This window comes from Heterodontus francisci, chromosome 3 (genome assembly GCF_036365525.1).
Source record: "Heterodontus francisci isolate sHetFra1 chromosome 3, sHetFra1.hap1, whole genome shotgun sequence".
Taxonomy (NCBI): domain Eukaryota; kingdom Metazoa; phylum Chordata; class Chondrichthyes; order Heterodontiformes; family Heterodontidae; genus Heterodontus; species Heterodontus francisci.
The window spans coordinates 35,940,647-35,961,654 of record NC_090373.1 but is presented as its reverse complement, the minus strand read 5'-3'; the positions used below and the strand labels follow the sequence as shown (position 1 = coordinate 35,961,654).

The 21,008-nt window shown below is 44.2% G+C and overlaps 1 protein-coding gene across 1 annotated transcript in view; it reads left to right on the top strand.

The window, feature by feature from the left end:
- hcrtr2 (hypocretin (orexin) receptor 2) overlaps window positions 1–21,008 on the top strand; it is a 149,372-nt gene that overhangs the window by 46,573 nt on the left and 81,791 nt on the right. The window contains exon 6 of the mRNA XM_068028445.1: window positions 15,710–15,831. Coding sequence (XP_067884546.1) covers window positions 15,710–15,831 — 122 coding nt within the window. The remainder of the gene's footprint in view (window positions 1–15,709; window positions 15,832–21,008) is intronic.

Here is a 21,008-nt window from a genome sequence, read left to right as displayed (position 1 = left end):
GGGATAAGGTTACAAGGACGCAAGAGGGCACTGGCAAGCAAGAACTTGGTTTAAAGTGTGTCTACTTCAACTCCAGGAGCATCCGGAATAAGGTGGGTGAGCTTGCAGCATGGGTTGGTACCTGGGATCTCGATGTAGTGGCCATTTCGGAGACATGGGTAGAGCAGGGGCAGGAATGGATATTGCAGGTTCCGGGATTTAGATGTTTCAGTAATAACAGAGAAGATGGTAAAAGAGGAGGGGGTGTGGCATTGTTAATCAAGGAGAGTATTACAGCGGCAGAAAGGACGTTTGAGGACTCGTCTACTGAGGTAGTATGGGCCGAGGTTAGAAACAGGAGAGGAGAGGTCACCCTGTTGGGAGTCTTCTATAGACCTCCGAATAGTTCCAGAGATGTAGAGGAAAGGATAGCGAAGATGATTCTCGACAGGGGCAAGAGTAACAGGGTAGTTGTTATGGGGGACTTTAACTTTCCAAATATTGACTGGAAATACGACAGTTCGAGTACTTTAGATGGGTCAGTTTTTGTCCGGTGTGTGCAGGAGGGTTTTCTGACACAGTATGTAGACAGGCCAACCAGGGGCGATGCCACATTGGATTTGGTACTGGGTAATGAACCCGGCCAGGTGTTAGATTTAGATGTAGGTGAGCACTTTGGTGATAGTGATCACAATTCGGTTAGGTTTACCTTAGCGATGGGCAGGGACAGGTATATACCGCAGGGCAAGAATTATAGCTGGGGGAAAGGAAATTATGATGCGATTAGGCAAGATTTAGGATGCATAGGATGGGGAAGGAAACTGCAGGGGATGGGAACAATCGAAATGTGGAGCTTATTCAAGGAGCAGCTACTGCGTGTCCTTGATAAGTATGTACCTGTGAGGCAGGGAGGAAGTTGTCGAGCGAGGGAGCCGTGGTTTACTAAAGAAGTTGAAGCGCTTGTCAAAAGGAAGAAGAAGGCTTATGTTAGGATGAGACGTGAAGGCTCAGTTAGGGCGCTTGAGAGTTACAAGCTAGCCAGGAAGGATCTAAAGGGAGAGCTAAGAAGAGCAAGGAGAGGACACGAGAAGTCATTGGCGGATAGGATCAGGGAAAACCCTAAGGCTTTCTGTAGGTATATCAGGAATAAAAGAATGACTAGAGTTAGATTAGGGCCAATCAAGGATAGTAGTGGGAAGTTGTGTGTGGAATCAGAGGAGATAGGGGAAGCGTTAAATGAATATTTTTTGTCAGTATTTACAGTAGAGAAAGAAAATGTTGTCGAGGAGAATACTGAGATTCAGACTACTAGGCTAGATGGGATTGAGGTTCACAAGGAGGAGGTGTTAGCAATTTTGCAAAGTGTGAAAATAGATAAGTCCCCTGGGCCAGATGGGATTTATCCTAGGATTCTCTGGGAAGCCAGGGAGGAGATTGCAGAGCCTTTGTCCTTGATCTTTATGTCGTCATTGTCGACAGGAATAGTGCCGGAAGACTGGAGGATAGCAAATGTTGTCCCCTTGTTCAAGAAGGGAAGTAGAGACAGCCCTGGTAATTATAGACCTGTGAGCCTTACTTCGGTTGTGGGTAAAATGTTGGAAAAGATTATAAGAGACAGGATTTATAATCATCTTGAAAAGAATAAGTTCATTAGCGATAGTCAGCACGGTTTTGTGAAGGGTAGGTCGTGCCTCACAAACGTTATTGAGTTTTTCGAGAAGGTGACCAAACAGGTGGATGAGGGTAAAGCAGTGGATGTGGTGTATATGGATTTCAGTAAGGCGTTTGATAAGGTTCCCCATGGTAGGCTATTGCAGAAAATACGGAAGTATGGGGTTGAAGGTGATTTAGAGCTTTGGATCAGAAATTGGCTCGCTGAAAGAAGACAGAGGGTGGTGATTGATGGCAAATGTTCATCCTGGAGTTTAGTTACTAGTGGTGTACCGCAAGGATCTGTTTTGGGGCCACTGCTGTTTGTCATTTTTATAAATGACCTGGAAGAGGGTGTAGAAGGGTGGGTTAGTAAATTTGCGGATGACACGAAGGTCGGTGGAGTTGTGGATAGTGCCGAAGGCTGTTGTAGGGTACAGAGGGACATAGATAGGCTGCAGAGCTGGGCTGAGAGATGGCAAATGGAGTTTAATGCGGAAAAGTGTGAGGTGATTCACTTTGGAAGGAGTAACAGGAATGCAGAGTACTGGGCTAATGGGAAGATTCTTGGTAGTGTAGATGAACAGAGAGATCTTGGTGTCCAGGTACATAAATCCCTGAAAGTTGCTACCCAGGTTAATAGGGCTGTTAAGAAGGCATATGGTGTGTTAGCTTTTATTAGTAGGGGGATCGAGTTTCGGAGCCACGAGGTCATGCTGCAGCTGTACAAAACTCTGGTGAGACCGCACCTGGAGTATTGCGTGCAGTTCTGGTCACCGCATTATAGGAAGGATGTGGAAGCTTTGGAAAGGGTGCAGAGGAGATTTACTAGGATGTTGCCTGGTATGGAGGGAAGGTCTTACGAGGAAAGGCTGAGGGACTTGAGGTTGTTTTCGTTGGAGAGAAGGAGGAGGAGAGGTGACTTAATAGAGACATATAAGATAATCAGAGGGTTAGATAGGGTGGATAGTGAGAGTCTTTTTCCTCGGATGGTGATGGCAAACACGAGGGGCCAGAGCTTTAAGTTGAGGGGTGATAGATATAGGACAGATGTCAGAGGTAGTTTCTTTACTCAGAGAGTAGTAGGGGCGTGGAACGCCCTGCCTGCAACAGTAGTAGACTCTCCAACTTTAAGGGCATTTAAGTGGTCATTGGATAGACATATGGATGAAAATGGAATAGTGTAGGTCAGATGGTTTCACAGGTCGGCGCAACATCGAGGGCCGAAGGGCCTGTACTGCGCTGTAATGTTCTAATTCTAATTCTAACAAGAAGATAGCAAGTCAGAGAGTGATGCAGTTGAAGTGGCGAAGATTCAGTTAGAAATGAAAAAATTCAGGCTTGAACAGGAAAAAGAAATAAAAAAACTTGATGCTGAAAGGGAACGAAGAAAACTTGAATTGTAAAAAGAGGAAAGGGAGAAAGAGAGAGCACTTCAGAGAGAAAAGGAAAGAAAAGTTAAAAGAGATAGAACTTAGACAAAGTGGTAGTCTTGAATCCAGGGAAAGTTCTGGTTAGGGAGAATCTGAATTCAGCCCAGGACCCAGCGAAAAGCTGTTTAAATTTATACAAGCTCTTCCTCAGTTTGAGGAAAGGGACATAGAGGCATTTTTCACATACAGAAGTAACCCAAACACTTTTGCTCGGGAAAGGTATACTGTTTACACCAGAGAGCACCCTGAACGCTAAAGTTTTAGTTCATGGAATTGGCGAGGAGTATATCCGCATACCTTTATATAAAGTGTGCCTGGAATGTGACCTAATATCTGGGATGGCAACTGTAGGAGTTGTCCATAGTTTGCCAGTAGAGATGATCTACTCCTCGGAAATGATTTGGCCAGATCAAAAGTATCAGTTTCTCCTCTAATTACTGAGAAACCAAGTCAAACAGAACCATTACAGGAACAATTTCCAGGAATATTTCCTGCGTGTGTAGTAATCCGAGCAATGGCTAAACAGGATCCATTGTTGGAGGTAAAATTGGCACCACAAACAGATAGCCGAGTATCTGAAACCTTATTTGGGGATTTAGATGATCCAAATGAGATGTTTAACAGATTTTCTATAATTGCAGCATAGCAAGCTGATCCAGTTATACAGAATAGCACAGTTGGCTCTGACAGAAGCTGAGGCGACAGGAGTTCCAGAAGGCTATTATATTGAAGACAGGGTTATGAGGAGGAAATGGAGACCACCTCATAGACCTGCGGACGAAGACTGGACAGATTGTGGTACCACCTAAATATCACCAGGAATTATTAAGGCTAGCAGATGACATTCCTTTTGCAGGATATGGGGGGATTCGGAAGACAAAATCACATTTAAGTCAACATTATTACTGACCAGGCCTTACAAAGGACATGAGACAATTTTGTAGGACATGCTATACATGCCAAGTGATGGGAAAACCGCAACCTACCATCAAACCTGCATCACTAATTCCCATACCAGTGATTGAGGAACCATATCGCAGGGTATTGGTAGACTGTGTAGGACCCTTGCCAAAAACAAAAGCGGGACATCAATACATACTTACTATCATGGATATGGCTACTCAATTTCCAGAGGCCATTTCTTTGAGGACAATTACTGCTAAAATAGTAGTAGAAAAGTTCACCCAATTCTTTACAAGATATGGATTATCACTTGCAGTTCAATCGGATCAAGATTCTAATTTCAGGTCCAAGATATTTCAAGAAGTCATGGGCAATTTGGGTATCAAACAGTTGAAATCTTCAGCATATCATCCACAGACACAGGGAGCTTTAGAGAGGTACCATCAAACTCTGAAAACAATTATTAGAGCATACTGTCACGCATATCCGCATGACTGCGACAAAGGGCTAGACTTTCTTCTATTTGCCAACAGAGATTCAATGAATGAGTCTACAGGTTTTAGTCCTTGCGAATTGGTTTAGGGACATGAAGTAAGAGGCCCTCTAAAACTCATCAAAGACAGATTCTTAGGGAAAAAAAACTAATCTTCAATACTAGACAATGGGATGGATTTTACGGTGGACGGACGGGAGCTGGCCAATGATGTAAAAGTCGGTGGTGAACCCGCTTCTGCCTAGCCTGGGGATCCGGCCCGCAGGCTTTACTTGTTCCAAGGTGGGACTTCCACCCACTTGAGGTGGGAAGTCCCGCCTCATTAAGCTGCCGGCCAATCAGCGGGCTAGCAGCTCTTAATCCCAGCAGCACCACCGGCAGCGGTGGCCGCTGCTGGGACTGCAGCCCAGCCGAGGACATGGAACCAGGAATCTAGGTAAGTTTGGGTTGCATTGCTCGGGGGCCATGGGTCATTTTGGGTGAAGGGGGTGATCATCTTTGGTCCTGGGGGTTGTTGGGAAGTGGGGGTGGCCCTCAATCGGGCACCCTGTGCCAGGGCCCATCCCGGGGCACGGAGAGGTCGACAGCTTTTCCCAGGCGGCCTTTCCCAGCTCCAGGACGCCTACTTGCCACAATTAAAACTCGCGTGGAGGCTGTTAATTGGCAACTTAAGGACCTTGATTGGTCTGGGGCGGGCAGCCCATTTATCGCCCACCCCGCCCTACGTAAAGAGCCTTCCGCTCCATTTTACGCTAGTTGAGGTCATGTAAAGTTCCGGCCTATGTGTCAATGTTCCGGAAAAGGCTCACAAAAGTTTGCAGTGTGGCTCAGGAACACCTTAAAGCATCCCAAGCTAATATAATATAAATATTGGCTGGCGTAGAATGTAAGAGCAGGGAGGTTATGATGGAGCTGTAGAAAATGCTAGTTAGGCCACAGCTGGAGTACTGTGTACAGTTCTGGGCACCACACTATAGAAAGAATGTGATTGCACAGAAGAGGGTGCAGAGGAGATTCACCAGGATGTTGCCTGGGCTGGAGCATTTCAGCTATGAAGAGAGACTAGATAGGCTAGGGTTGTTTTCTTTAGAGTAGAGAAGGCTGAGAGGAGACCTGATTGAGGTATACAAAATTATGAGGGGCATTGATAGGTTAGATAGGAAGAAACTTTTTCCCTTAGCGGAGGGATCAATAACCAGGGGGCATAGATTTAAGGTAAGAGGCAGGAGGTTTAGAGGGGATTAGAGGAAAGCATTTTTCACTCGGAGGGTGGTTGGAATCTGGAACACACTGCCTGAAGGGGTGGTAGAGGCAGGAACCCTCACAACATTTATTAAGTATTTAGATGTGCACTTGAAACACCATAGCATACAAGGCTATGGGCCAAGTGCTGGAAAATGGGATTAGAATAGTTAGGTGCTTGATGGCCGGCAAAGACATGATGGGCCAAAGGGCCTGTTTCTGTGCTGTATAACTCTATGACTCTATATCTCTATGAAAAAATGGGCAGACAAAAATGCAAAGACCCGCAATTTTCAACCAGCGGATGAAGTATTATTCTTACCATTACAGGGTGAACCACTAAAAGCATGGTTCAGAGGCCCATATAAAGCGATTAAAAGAGTGGGTGAGATAGATTACTTGATTGACACCCCTAATCGCCGGATGAAGAATCGGTTGTGCCATATCAATATGTTAAAGCAATATTATCACAGGGAGGAGGATAATCCAGCACAGGTATGTTAGGTAATGGGGACTGTTGAAAAGGAAAAGGATAGTGAGGATGAGGGAGAAGGCGACCTAAACAATTCTCAGATTGAACCTCTAACTATCCGGTTAGCAAATACAGAATGGCTAGGAAAATTGGACAACATTCTTTTGCACTTAGATGCAAAACAACATGAAGACCTAACTAGGCTTTTCAAAACATTTAAAAGAGTTTGTAGGGATAAGCCAGGATGTACAACCTTAGCCACACATGATGTGGAGATAGGGGAATCCGTTCCTCTAAATCAACATCCTTACTGCTTAAGTCCGGACAAGTAAAAGCAGAAATCCAATACATGCTTGAAAATAACGTAATTGAACCTAGTCAAAGCAGCTGGAGTTCACCAATAGTCTCAGTGCCTAAACCTGATGGGTCAACCTGACTTTGCATAGACGACAGAAAAGTCAGTGCAGTAATGAAGGCAGATTCCTACCCAATTCCTTGCTTAGAAGACTGTATTGACAGAGTGGGAAGTGCTAGGTTTCTTACAAAGATCAACTTGTTAAAGGGATACTGGAAAGTTCCTTTGACTCCTCGAGCTAAAGAAATATCAGCTTTTGTCACACCAGATCCTCTTTATCAGTGCCGAGTAATGCCATTCAGGTTAGAAAATGCCCCAGCCACTTTTCAAAAATTAATGAATCAGGTGGTAGCCAGTGTTCCCATCTGTGTAGTGTATCTTGATGATATACTAATATACAGTAACACATGGAAAGAACACTTAAACCAGCTAAAAACTCTGTTTGAAAAACTGCAAGCAGTGGACTTAGTGGTAAATCTGGCAAAAAAGGAATTTGGAAAAGCAAGAGTAACTTACCTTGGACACTTAATAGGGCAAGGACAAGTATTGCCAAGTATAGCAAAAGTACAAGCCTTAGCAGAGTTCCCTATTCTTAAAACTAAACATGAAATCATGAGGTTTTTAGGGATGTGCGGTTTCTCCAGGAAGTTTGTACGGAATTTTAGCTGCTCCATTAACCAATTTGCGACAAAAAAAAAGAAAATCAAAGTAGTATGGTCAAATGAATGCCAGGCAGCTTTTGACAAGTTAAAGGCAATCTTAACTAATGAACAAGTAGCTGCTCCAAATTTTGCTGAACCCTTCAAGATAGCAATTGATGTTAGCAACCTGGGGGTTGGTGCAGTCCTATTGCAAGATGATGATTCAGGCATAGAGTAGCCAGTAGGGTACTTTTCAAGAAAAATAAACAGCCACCAAAAAAAGTATTCCACTGTGGAAAAAGAAATATTAGGACTAATGCTGGCTCTTAAATATTTCTACGTATATGTCTGCCAAGACTACAAAGAAACACTAATATATACTAACCATAACCTATTAACGTTTGTGAAAAATTTAAAAGCCAAAATTCTAGAATATTCAGATGGAATTTATTGTTACAGCCTTATTATTTAAAGATTGCACATATTTTGGGGAAAATAATGTCATCGCCAATGCTTTGTCACAAATGTAACCTTGCTAAGTTACATGAATAACAATGGTACAAAGAAAAATTCTATTAATTACCAGTAGAATGAATGGGGGCATGATTGTAAAAAAAGATGCTTAGAGTGTTTTTTCAGTTTCTGTTTTGTATTGTAATGAAACGCATACAATAATGACATTTCATTTCGTCAAGGGCGGAGATCTCATGGAAGTATTCTTTTTTGTTTAAAAACTAAGGGGAGGTGTGTGTGCCTTTATGACTGAGAGAAGTTTTTATATTTTCTGGGAATACTGTGTGTGAGCAGCAAGCCTGTTCCTAAGCAACAGCAAGAGAGAGAGGTCACATGCTGTATTGTGCCAGTTTGACTGTGTGTAACGACTGGCTGGAACAGTTTTGATCTGGCAGACTAGTGAAGCATGCTCTCCCCTGAAGGAAGAATTTGTCTCTCTCAGCAGAAAATCTACATTGGCCTACAGGCTGTTTTTCACCTAGAGAGGAATAGATCCCTGGAAAGGATCTTTGCATTGTTGGAGGTAGCAAATTCCTTTTTACTTCCAGTCTCTGAGAAGTCTCTGCCTCAGGAGTGACTTTCTGTTGTCTTTTGTGGTTCTGGGAGTTCTGGAATTCTCGTAAAGTGTCAACTGTTAAACTGCTAATTCAAAATCTAAACAGACCTGTTGGCTATACTCCTTGTTGAAAGATCTGTGTGACATCTGCTGCAGCCAAAGGCCTATCCATTACAAACTGTTCATCAAACTTGCCTGGAGACTTTGAGTGGCATCTGACTATGCAACTCTGGGACACCTCACCACTCTGGGAAAAAACATAGGACTTACAACCCAGTTATTTTATTATTCCTAAGAAACAGCTCTAATTTAAAACATCATTTTTAAAACTGGCTAACCATTGGCTTTTGAATGTATGTGTGTGTGCATGAGGGTTAGGAGGAATAAGAAGTTATAAAGTCTTTTCAGACATAGATTTATCTCAGTATTTTTTAAGATTTAGTTTATTAATAAATAGTTAATTTGTTAATAAATAGTTAAAGATACCTGGTTGGTGCGTTTTATTCTGGGGGTTAATAAAGTATTTAATTTGGCTAATTTCCAGTAGGGAAACTTTTATAATATGTTGTGAATTGTGCAATAATGGGACTGAATTGACAGTGCATTACTCCCGCCTTGGTCATAACACTATTTAAGTAAGTGAGTGTTTTGTTTTCACACCCTGTCTGTACTAACGCTTTGTCTTTCAGCACACCTTTAATATACCATTTGCCTTTGCTCCATGACCTTCTGGTCAGTTATTTTCTGTGACCTTGTCTTATCAACACCTTCTCTTTTGTTATCTCTTGACCTACCACCCACTTTACTTGCTTAAAATCTTTTACATTTCTAATATTTGTCAGTTCTGAAGAAGGGTCACTGACCTGAAACATTAACTCTGCTTCTCTCTCCACAGATGCTGCCAAACCTGCTGAGTATTTCCAGCATTTTTTGTTTTTATTTCAGATTTCCAACATCTGCAGTATTTTGCTTTTATTTTTGTATTCAACATTAGTTAGGCTTTTGTAAAGTACATTGTTACAACCAACCGCTCCAGTCAAAACCACCAATCAAAATATGCTGTTCTGATTGAGGCAACGAGAATGCATTCTTTGACTCAATCTTTAGAGCTTGCTGCCTGAAAGCAGTACGGCTCATTTTTCAGCCTAAAGGCACACCGCATTTTTCCTGGAAAAAAAAGGCAGGATCATGACAACATGACAAGGCGACTTAAAGGCTATAGCTCATATGATCATTAACTAAAAACCTGCCTACACAATTGAAAGTAAAGATAGTTACAAATGGGAATGATTCATTTGAGAACAATATGTGGGGGTTAATTTCCACTGGAATTGGTCTTTGGCTTTTTACCAGACATTACTAGTCTTGGAAGAATTAGAGATCATTCTCAAGTGCACTGCATCACAATTCTGTATAGAATGTTAAATTCTGTCAAGCCATTGAAGTTCATACAAAAGGATTTAAAGAGATTAAGTGCTGGGACATCTGATTAGTATTTGTTTGAGATAAATGTAATGTAATCCACAACACTGATCAAAATCAGTTAGGAAAAGGATTTGGGAATCATTGAAAGTTAATAAGAACAGTTGACATGTAGCCAAAATCAAGAAGCATTCGTTAAACATCACACCGAGTACTCCTTCCTATTTCTATAGGCTTCATATCTTTGAAATTGCTCAAGTTATATTTAGATCTGTATGTAAAGCTAAAGAAAAATAATTTACCAAACTGTCTTTATATATCTCCCACATGCAGTACAGTTTATTTAGGGTAAAATATCTTCATTTTTATGTTAAATTGTATTTAGATAATTATTAAGTGGCAATATCAGTACATAGAAACGTAGAAAAATAGGAGCAGGAGTAGGCCATTCGGCCCTTCGGGCTTGCTCCGCCATTCAAAAAAGATCATGGCTGATCGTTTAATTCAGTGCCCTCTTCCAGCTTTCTCCCTGTATCCCTTGATCCCTTTGGCATTAAGAAATATATCTATCTCCTTCTTGAATATATTTAATGACTTGGCCTCCACTGCCTTCTGTGGTCGAGAATTCCACAGGTTCACCACCCTCTGAGTGAAGAAATTTCTCCTCATCTCGGTTCTAAATGGCATACCCCGTAAGTGACCCCCAGTTCTGGACTCCTCAGCCATCAGGAACATCTTCCCTGCACCCAGCCTGTCTAGTCCTGTTAGAATTTTATAGGTTTCTATGAGATCCCCTCTCATTCTTCTAAACTCTAGTGAATATAGGCCTAGTCGACCCAATCTCTCTTCATATGTCAATCCTGCCATCCAAGGAATCAGCCTAGCAAATCTTCGTTGCACTCCCTCCACGGCAAGAACATCCTTTCTCAGATAAGGAGACCAAAACTGCACACAATACTCCAGGTGTGGTCTCACCAAGGCCCTGTATAACTGCAGTAAGACATCCTGTGCTCAAATCCTCTTGCAATGAAGGCCTTCCTGACTGCTTGCTGCACCTGAATGCTTGCTTTCAGCGACCGCTGTACAAGGGCGCACAGGTCTCATTGCACCTCCCCCTTTCCCAATCTATCACCATTCAGATAATAATCTTCCTTTCTGTTTTTATAACCAAAGTGGACAACCTCACATTTATCCACATTATACTACATCTGCCATGCATTTTCCCACTCACCCAAATTGTCCAAATCACATTGGAGCCTCTTTGCATCCTCCTCACAGCTTACTTTCCTCCCCAGCTTTGTGTCACCTGCAAACTTGGAAATGTTACATTTAGTTCCCTCACCCAAGTCATTAATATATATTGTGAATAGCTGGGGCCCAAGCACTGATCCCTGTGGTACCCCACTAGTCACTGCCTGCCACCCGGAAAAAAACCTGTTTATTCCTACTCTCTTTCTTCCTGTCTGTCAACCAATTCTCAATCCATGCCAGTATATTACCCCTAACCCCATGCGCTTTAATTTTGCACACTAACCTCTTATGTGAGACCTTATCAAAAGTCTTCTGAAAATCCAAATACACCACAACCACTGGTTCTCCCTTATCTATTCTACTAGTTACATCCTCAAAAAACTTCAGTAGATTTGTTAAGCATGATTTCCCTTCCATAAACCCATGCTGACTTTGCCCAAACCCGTTTATGCTTTCCAGGTGTTCTGCTACCACATCCTTTATAATAGACTCTAGCATTTCCCTGCTACTGATGTAAGGCTAAATGGTCTGTAATTCCCTGTTTTTTCTCTCCCTCCTTTTTTAAATAGTGGGGTTACATTTGCCACCCTCCAATCTGTAGGAACTACTCCACAGTCTATAGAAGTTTGGAAGATGACCACCAATGCATCCATTATTTCCAGGGCCACTTCCTTTAGTACTCTGGGATGTAGATTATCAAGCCATGGGGATTTATCAGCCTTTAACCCCATTAATTTCCCTAGCACTATTTTTTTACTAATATTGATTTCCTTCAGTTCTTCCCTCTCATTAGACTCGTGGTTCCCTAACATTTCTGAGAGGTTATTTGTGTCCTCCTTTGTGAAGACAGAACCAAAGTATGTGTTTAATTGTTTTGCTATTTCTTTGTTCCCCATTATAATTTCCCCTGTTTCTGACTGTAAGGGACCTACATTTGTCTTCACTAATCTTTTTCTCTTCACATATTTATAGAAGATTTTACAGTCAGTTTTTATGTTCCCTGCAAGTTTACTTTCATACTCTATTTTCCCCCGCTTAATCAACCTCTTTGTCCTCCTTTGCTGATTTCTAAACTGCTCCCAATCCTCAGACTTGCTGTTTTTTCTGGCAATTTTGTATGCCTCCTCTTTGGATCTAATACTATCCCTAATTTCTTTTATAAGCCACGGTTGAGTCACCTTTCTGGTTTTATTTTTGCACCAGACAGGAATTAATAATTGTTGTAATTCATGCATACGTACTTTAAATATTATCCATTGCCTATCCACTGTCAACCCTTTTAGTAAGGTTCCCCAATCTACCATAGCCAACTCACGCCTCATACCTTTGCAGTTTCCTTTATTTAGATTCAGGACCCTAGTTTTGGATTCAACTACTTCACTCTCCATCTTCATGAAGAATTCTATCATGTTATGGTCACTCCTCCCCAAGGGACCGCGCACAACAAGATTGTTAATTAATCCTTTCTCATTGCACAATACCCAGTCTAGGATAACCTGTTCTCGAGTTGGTTCCTCAATGTATTGGTCTAAAAAACTGTCACATACACACTCCAGGAAATCCTCCTCCATGGTATTATTGCTAATTTGGTTTGACCAATCTATATGTAGATTAAATTCACCCATGATTACAGTTGTACTCTTATTGCATGTGTCTCTAATTTCCTGTTTAATGCCATCCCTGACATCTCCACTACTGTTTGTGAGCCTATAGACAACCCCCATCAAAGTTTTCTGCCCCTTGGTGTTTCTTAGCTCCACCCAGACAGATTCCACATCATGATTTTCTGAGCCAATATCCTTCCTCACTATTGCATTGATTTCCTCCTTTACTAACAACGCTACCCCTCCTCCTTTCCCTTTTTGCCTGTCCTTCCTAAATATTGAATACCCCTGGATGTTCAGTTCCCATCCTTGGTCATCCTGCAGCCATGTCTCCGTAATCGCAACAATATCATAACCGTTTATATCTATTTGCGCTGTTAATTCGTCTACCTTATTGTGAATGCTCCGCGCATTAAGACACAATACCTATCGACTTGTTTTTTTAACATTGTTAGTCACCTTAGCTTTATTTTGCAATTTGGCCCCATTTGTTTCTTTCCTTTGTTTTCTCTGCCTTCCACTTTTGCTTCTTACCTTTCTGTCTTTCATTTCTATCCTTGTTTCCCCCTCCTCTGTCTCCCTGCTCAAATTCCTATCCCCCGCCATTCTAGTTTAAACCCTCCCCGACAGCACTAGCAAACACCACCCCCCACCCTGAGGAAATTGGTGCCTGTCCTCCAGATGCAACCAGTCCAGCTTGTACTGGTCCCACCTTCCCCAGAACCGATCCCAATGTTCCAGGAATCTGAATCCCTCCCCACTACACCATTTCTCCAGCCACGTATTCATCTGATATATCCTATTTCTGCTCTCGCCAGCATGTGGCACTGGTGGTAATCCTGAGATGACTACCTTTGTGGTCCTACTTTTTAATTTACATCCTAACTCCCTGTATTTGGCTTGTAGGATCTCATCCCTTTTTTTTACCTATGTTGTTGGTACCAATATGTACCAGGACAACAGGCTACTCGCCCTCTCCCCTCAGAATGCCCTGTAGCCGCTCAGAGATGTCCTTACCCTAGCACCAGGGAGGCTACATACCATCCTGGAGTCACATTTGTGGCCACAGAAATGCCTGTCTATTCCCCTTACAATTGAATCACCTATCACTATAGCCCTGCCACTCTTCTTCCTTCCCTCCTGCGCAGCAGTGCCACCCATGGTGCTATGAACTTGGCTCTTGCTGTTTTCCCCTGAGCCATCTCCTGCAACATTATCCAAAGGTGTATATCTGTTAGAGAGAGGATGACCACAGGGAACTCCTGCACTACCTGCCTTTCTCTACTCTGCCTGGTCATCACCCATTCCCTTTTGGCCTTTGCAGCATTTGCCTGCGGTGTGACCACCTCACTAAATGTGCTATCCACGATGATCTCAGCATCACAGATGCTCCACTGTGAATCCACCCGCAGCTCAGCTCCATAATGCGGGTAGCCAGTAGCTGCAGATGAATACACTTCCTGCACATAAGGTCGTCAGGGACACTGGAAGCGTTCCTGATTTCACACATAGCGCAGAAGGAGCATATCACGGGTGTGAGTTCTCCTGCCATGACTTACCGTTAGATTACGTAGGTACTCCCTTTAATTAAAAAATACTAATTACACTACTCCAAACACTACCCACTACAATCCGAAGTCCTAACCTTTATTTTGGAAGCTAATGCAGTAGTATAAATGGTAGAAAAAGTAGAGAAACTCACCTGAACCTACTTACCAACCAGCTGCTTCCCTGCGCCCGCGTCACTTTTTGAATCCTGACGTCACTTGGAATTCCAACGTCTGGGTCCTCCTCTCTCCCGCTCTTTTATGGCCGCTGCCGCCACAGAACAATTGGAAGAAATGAAGGAGCACCACACTTTGGGAGTGACTGAGGTAACTTTATTGTGAAACGTATCACAGATTTGCTCATTGCTGCTGCATTGAATTTCTTCTTCATGTAAAAAAAAGCAACAGAAATTACAACATAGTTGAAAATAAAGGGATCAATGACTTTGTTAAAATATGAAAGCAAAATACTGTGAATGGTGGAAATCTGAAATAACAAGAAAAAATGTTGGAAATACTCAGCAGAACCCAACATTGGGATCAACAATTTCAGACCATAAGCTCTGCCATTATTTCAGTCAGCAGCTGTTGGTAATGATTCTGCTGTTCTTATTTACACCTCCTCTAGACCTACCTTTTGTTGCTTTATTTGTTCTATTACCACGCTCTTTTGCCTTGTACCATCATCCCTTTTGTCATTTTATCTCTCCTGCCTTCCGCACTTCCCTTTTGTTCTTTCCCCCACTCCCCTTTCCCTGCCTCTGTACTTGCTTAAAACTTGTTACATCTCTAACTTTTGCCAGTTCTGATGAAAGGTCTTCGACTTGAACCAGTAACTCTGTTTCTCTCGCCAGAGATGCTGTCTGACCAGTTGAGTATTTCCATCATTTTCTGTTTTTATTATTGTTAAAATATGAATTTGTAATTTGAACAATGACTATGGAATCACCGTAAGGCTTGTAGTGAATCTGTCTCCTGCTTTTCCCACATCCTTACCATCCACTTTGGAGGTAGGAACAAATTCCAAAATATTGGATGTTCATTGGCCAAATCTGGCTCCAAAGGCCAATCAATCACTTAGAGCCTCAAGATTGACATGGTGATATCATGGTTAGACAATCAGAATGTGTGTGAAATGTAAAAATTAATTCCTGAAACCCAGCCATACCTTGATAAGTAAATTTGCCTCGATCATGGTAAGGATCATGAAACATTCCACGAAAACTAGATCATGTTACTGCACACTGCAGCACATATGAGGCAATGTGTTCTGTTATTGCTCCTGTTATTGCTCTTGTTATTGCTTGGGCACAGTTGAAAATCAGTTGGGGATGAACACACGCCAATAACAGAGTTCAACCAATTTTTCCTCCCTCTGAATTAATGGTAGAAGATTGAGCGGGCTGCCTTATCCATGTGAGATCTTCCCTGCCTTATTTTCCTCTTTAGAATCTTGAATTTTCAGAGCAGGCTGCACAGGAAGCAAATCCACTCAAAATCCCCAAACATTCGACTCAATCCCTTAACATGGTTTGCACCATAAAACACAATTGTGAGGTGATGCCTTTAAAATTAAATTTGCAGTTGTGATTTATTTCTATAAAGTGCCTTCACAGATTGATCCAGTCTTTCCTGCTTGCTCCCTCAGGGTGTTTGGAATTTTTGACAATGTTAACAACAGAGCAACTCTCTACGCATGGTTTACATTCTCACATTGGCTGGTGTATGCCAACAGTGCAGCAAATCCTATAATTTATAACTTTCTGAGTGGTAAGTTTTTTTTTCAATTAATTTTTTTGTCTTACCTAAATATCCAGATTTAATTCTAATTGTTATTACAGTTAGCTTTGAATTGTTTGTGCTTTGTTAAACTGTGCTGAAAAATCATCACTGGGGTTAATCTGAGGAATGCACTGGTTACAAAGTTGAGGCAGCTGCTGAATTATTTGCCAGCATAAGCATTAGTAGATGTATTTACAATGTTGAAGAAGTACACAAAATTGGTCCTTAGAAATACAGGAATGAGAATAGGCACCTCGTCCCATTCAGCTTATTCCCACTGAAATCTAAGCCTGTTGCTGATTTTAGCTGGTGAACACTTAAGGAGTTTAGGTGATGTTTCTTTGTTTATTAGTTTAGCAGAGTTGTTAACCCAAAGTAACAACTTAATGTCTGTGTTAAATAAAGGGCAGAGAATTTCATGGGAACATTTTAAGCGGTCATCCACTAATATTGACAACATTTCTGGTTTCTGTTATTTATTGTGATTTTTTTTTCCCTCACAGAATTTTTTTTTTACAGTTTTAATATCTTCCCTTCCTCCCCTCTCCTAAACACACAGACACACAAACACACTCGGGGTATTCCACTTCTATACTTCCAGTTAAACATTAGGAAGACCAAAGACATCATTGCCAGTCCCTGCTACAAATTCTATACATTTGCCACTGATTCCATCCTCCTCACCTGCCAATGTTTCCAGATGAATCAAATTGCTTGCAACCTCCATGTCCCATTCAACCCAGATTTGAGCTTCTGATTCCATATATTACAAAGGCAAAGACCATCTACTTCCACCTCCATAATATTGTACACCTCGGCCATTATCTCAGCCCATCTGCCACTGAAATCCTTATCCATGCCTTTCAGACCCCCAGACTCAACTATTCCAATTTTCTCCTAGTCAGCCTTCCAGCTTCCATGAACTTCAACTCAGTCAAAACTCTGCTGCTGTCATGCTATCCTACATTACAACAGTTACTGCACTCTAAAAAGTACTTTATTGGCTGTAAAACGCTTTGGGATATCCTGAGGTCACGAAAGGAGCAATATAAATGCAAGTCTTTTTATTCTGCCATAAGCTCACCCATTACCCAATCCTTGCTGACCAGAATTTACCTGTCTTGGCGGGTCCGCAGTCCCAGAGGCAGAAGCGGGTGCTGAAGTCGCTCCTGCTCCGCGCTTAGCTGCTGCTGCTGCTACGATTGAGCGCTAAGTGACCAATTAGAGTCTCACTGGCGGAGTTTTGAACAGAAAAGGCCCGCGCGGACGGGAAGGTCAGCGTTGGCGGGGGCGGGGCAAATGCCGGAAGAAATTGCTGACAGCCATTTAAAAGGGTTGTCAGCATTTTAGTGGCTTTGAGAAGGCTGCTTGCTACTCAGAGGACAGTGGGAGGAGCAAGAGTGCAACAGCACACAAATATCAGGCTGAGGGGAACAGGAGCTGTCCTTTCACTTAGATACCAGGCTGAGGGGAACAGGAGCTGTCCTGTCACTTAGATACCAGGCTGAGGGGAACAGGAGCTGTCCTGTCACTTAGATACCAGGCTGAGGGGAACAGGAGCTGTCCTGTCACTTAGATACCAGGCTGAGGGGAACAGGAGCTGTCCTGTCACTTAGATACCAGGCTGAGGGGAACAGGAGCTGTCCTGTCACTTAGATACCAGGCTGAGGGGAACAGGAGCTGTCCTGTCACTTAGATACCAGGCTGAGGGGAACAGGAGCTCTCCTGTCACTTAGATACCAGGCTGAGGGCAACAGGAGCTGTCCTGTCACTTTGAAAAAAGGCGGAGGGGAACAGGAGATGTTCTGCCACTTAGATACCAGGCTGAGGGGAACAGGAGGTGTCCTGTCACTTAGATACCAGGCTGAGGGGAACAGGAGATGTCCTGTCACTTAGATACTAGGCTGTGGGGAACAGGAGCCGTCCTGGCAATTAAAGGTATGACCCACTGTCATTTTCCATAAAGCCACCTGAGACGTTTGAGGACCAGAACCTGCTTGCGACAATGTCAGAGGGAACCAACCGCATGGCTCCAAGGTTCACCGATGCCTCCCTGCATGTCCTCCTCCAGGCGGCTGAGGCAAGGTGGGACATCCACTTCCCACCAGACAGAAGGAGGAGGCCTCTCCAGATCACCAAGAAGGCCTGGATGGAGGTCAGCAGCTGGGGTGTAATCCGGAGGATATGGATACAATGCTGCAAGCAGGTCAATGACCTTCTCCGCTCTGCCAGGGTAAGGGGCCTATCATCAGGTGTTGATGCTACAAAGTTGAAGCCATTATCTCGAGTGAATGGCTGCAGCCCTGTATTGGGGCATATGCTGGGCATATCTGAGTCGCACAATGGACCAGAAGTGTGCCAACCATACACTTCAATGGCAATGGTCCCAGAGACAGCATGCAGCACAAGGGATGAGCGGGTGCTCCTTCAAGCCAAGTAACTGAAATGATTGTCATGTGTCTGCACAGTAGAAGAGGGCCTAGAATGCCCGTGAGAGGGCACGGATCGGTGGCGGAGTGCCAAATGCAGCATTTCTCACCAGTGTGGAGGAGGAGGCATTGCTGCTTGCTGGGGAGGACAGAGTCTGTTCAGTTTCTGATGGTGAGGCCGGAGCACCTGGCCAGGGGGGTGAGTTCCCCAGAGCATGGGCATGGGGCTGGTGTGGGGGCAGGGGGTGGAAGGGGGAGTGTGGGGTGAGGTGGCTCAAGCAATGAAGGTGGCCATACTGCAGTCTATGATATGTCCTTCAGTCCAGAGTGCCGCTCACACCTGATCATTCTGTTTTGCTCTGCAGGTAAAACACAGCAGCGGCCAGGTGATGTGTCCAGGGCACATCCGTCCACTTTTGAGAAGGAGGAGGGGATCTCCTCTGAGGACACATCCTTTCCCCGCACCAAGCACCAGCTCAGATACAGTCACCTTGGTTGGGCTGGGTTGCCTCTTCGGATTCGTGGTCACAACCTGGTACCAGCACCACACAAGTGCCAGACTAACTGCCAGAGGCAGTATCGGCCGATGCCTCTGACACTCGGAGGACTGTGGGAGGGCAGGCCAGTTCCCAGCCCCATGCTGATGATGAGCCTCTGAGGTCATCCATTCAGCGGGAGATGCTGCAGGTGCAGCGTGAAGTGTTTGGAGATCTGGCGGAGATACCAGAGACAATGCATGCTCTGGCTCAGGCTTTGGACATCTCCATCCAGGTCATGAGTACCACACAGTCCCTGTCCTCTGTGCATCTGGCTTCCTCCATTGACAGATTGGTAGTTGCAGTGGAGGGCCTGATCCTGCAGGCCCTGCAAATGCTCACAGAGAAAGCGAATTCTATGCAGCAGAGCCTGAACGATCTATCGACGAGGCTCCTGCGACATCCAACAGCTGCTCATCCCTCTGAGGTCAGCAGGGAGGCCCAATTGAGCCTTGCAAGGGCACAGGAGCAACAGCAGAATGCCCCTGTGGGCTCCGCTCAGGGTGCTCCTGATGCGTACAGTAGCTCCTTGTCCCCTCTGCCAGTGACATTAGCCCCTCAGAATCCCAGAGTGTCAGAGGGTGGGCTTGAGACTGTTTAGGGTCACCTCAACATGCCGGGGCCCTCACAGCCTGGGGCAGTCAGAGGACACCCACCAAGGTCATCCCAAGCTACGGGCATCCTGAACAGCCACCTGCCTCTGCCGTGGCTGGCAGCAAGAGGTCTTCGACACGTGTGAGTACTTGGAAACTTTTCAAGAAATCACAGTAACTGCACTCAGGGATCACTGGTGTGATTTAGAATTATTTATTTGCTGGTAGACTTCACACAAAACTTATTAAAGTTCTCACTTGGCATTTTTATCTGTCTCAAGTCAGTGATGATGCTTTAGGCGATCTTGCTGTCTTGCATGAGATGGAACTCTCTTGGCCTGATTGGCAGTGTCTGTCTGGAATTTGATGAACTGGTTGGCACGCCTGAATAGGGCATCAGTTATCACCTTAATGCAGTACTGCTCTGACGACTGCGAGACTCCGCACGTGTCTTCTGATGAAGCCTGGAAGGAGCCTGATGCGTAGAGTTCAGAGCGACTGTTAGCTTTAGTGCGACTGGCATTGGATTGCCACCCACGAAGTTTGAAGTGACTTCCACTGCCAGCATCTCACACAGAGATGTGACAGTCTCTCGGGACAGGCGCAGTCTTCTTTGGCACTGGCGCTCTGGCATCTGAAGAAAGCTCAACCGCAGACGGTAGACCCTGTCTACGGGGTAGACTCGTCTCCTCACAGGTGGTTTCTCTCAGCGCACTATGTGACCTTCTGCCCCCTCCCCCATTACCAGGCTGCACCTGGCCAGCATGTTGCTGATTTCCCTGGCCACTTGTCCTCCTGTCCCTCCTTGTGGCATAGCCTTCCTCACTCGACGAGCCGCCTCCAGAATGGAAAATTCCCATGGCTGCAGTATCCCAGAAATGTTATGAGGACAGGCACTCACAACCCCTCTCCCCTACACAGAATAAATCAGTGATCCTGTGGCCCCGACCAGGAGTTTCACTCACTCAGGTGAACCATGGTGAACAAGCAAAAACTGCCCCAACCTTGCAAACAATGCACAAATCTATCAGGGAGTAATGAAAAGTCCAGTACCTCCAACTCCTTCACAGACACACTGGTTGCCGCTCTTTTAAAGCTGCTGGGTTCCTGACTCCACCTTCGACTCATTTGCCAGATGTAAATTGTGACAGCCGATGTAAAATGGCTGTCAATTGGACTGTAGAGTAGCTCAATTGGCCCTCAATTTCTACAAATCGGACGGCGAACGGTACCTCGATCCCGTCCGCTGTCTGCCCTACGTAAAATGGGGATTGGACGTAATGACGTCGGAGACCCAACCCGACCTCATCGCCCACCATTTCTCACCTCGGCCGCCTTGGAGGACGCCCGATTTGACCAGGTAAAATTCCGGTCTTGGTTCCTGGTCCCCTAACACCCCCAATTTAAAATGTTCATCTTGTGTATAATTCCCTTTATGGCTTCACCCTTTCCTACCTCTGCAGCCCCCTCCAGACCAACAGTACCCCCACATTCCTCCCACTGTCTGGCCACTTGTGCATTCTTCCCCTCTATTCACCTCACCATTGGCAACCGTGTCTTCAACCAGACAGACAGATAGACAGACAAGCAATCAAAGATAGACAAAC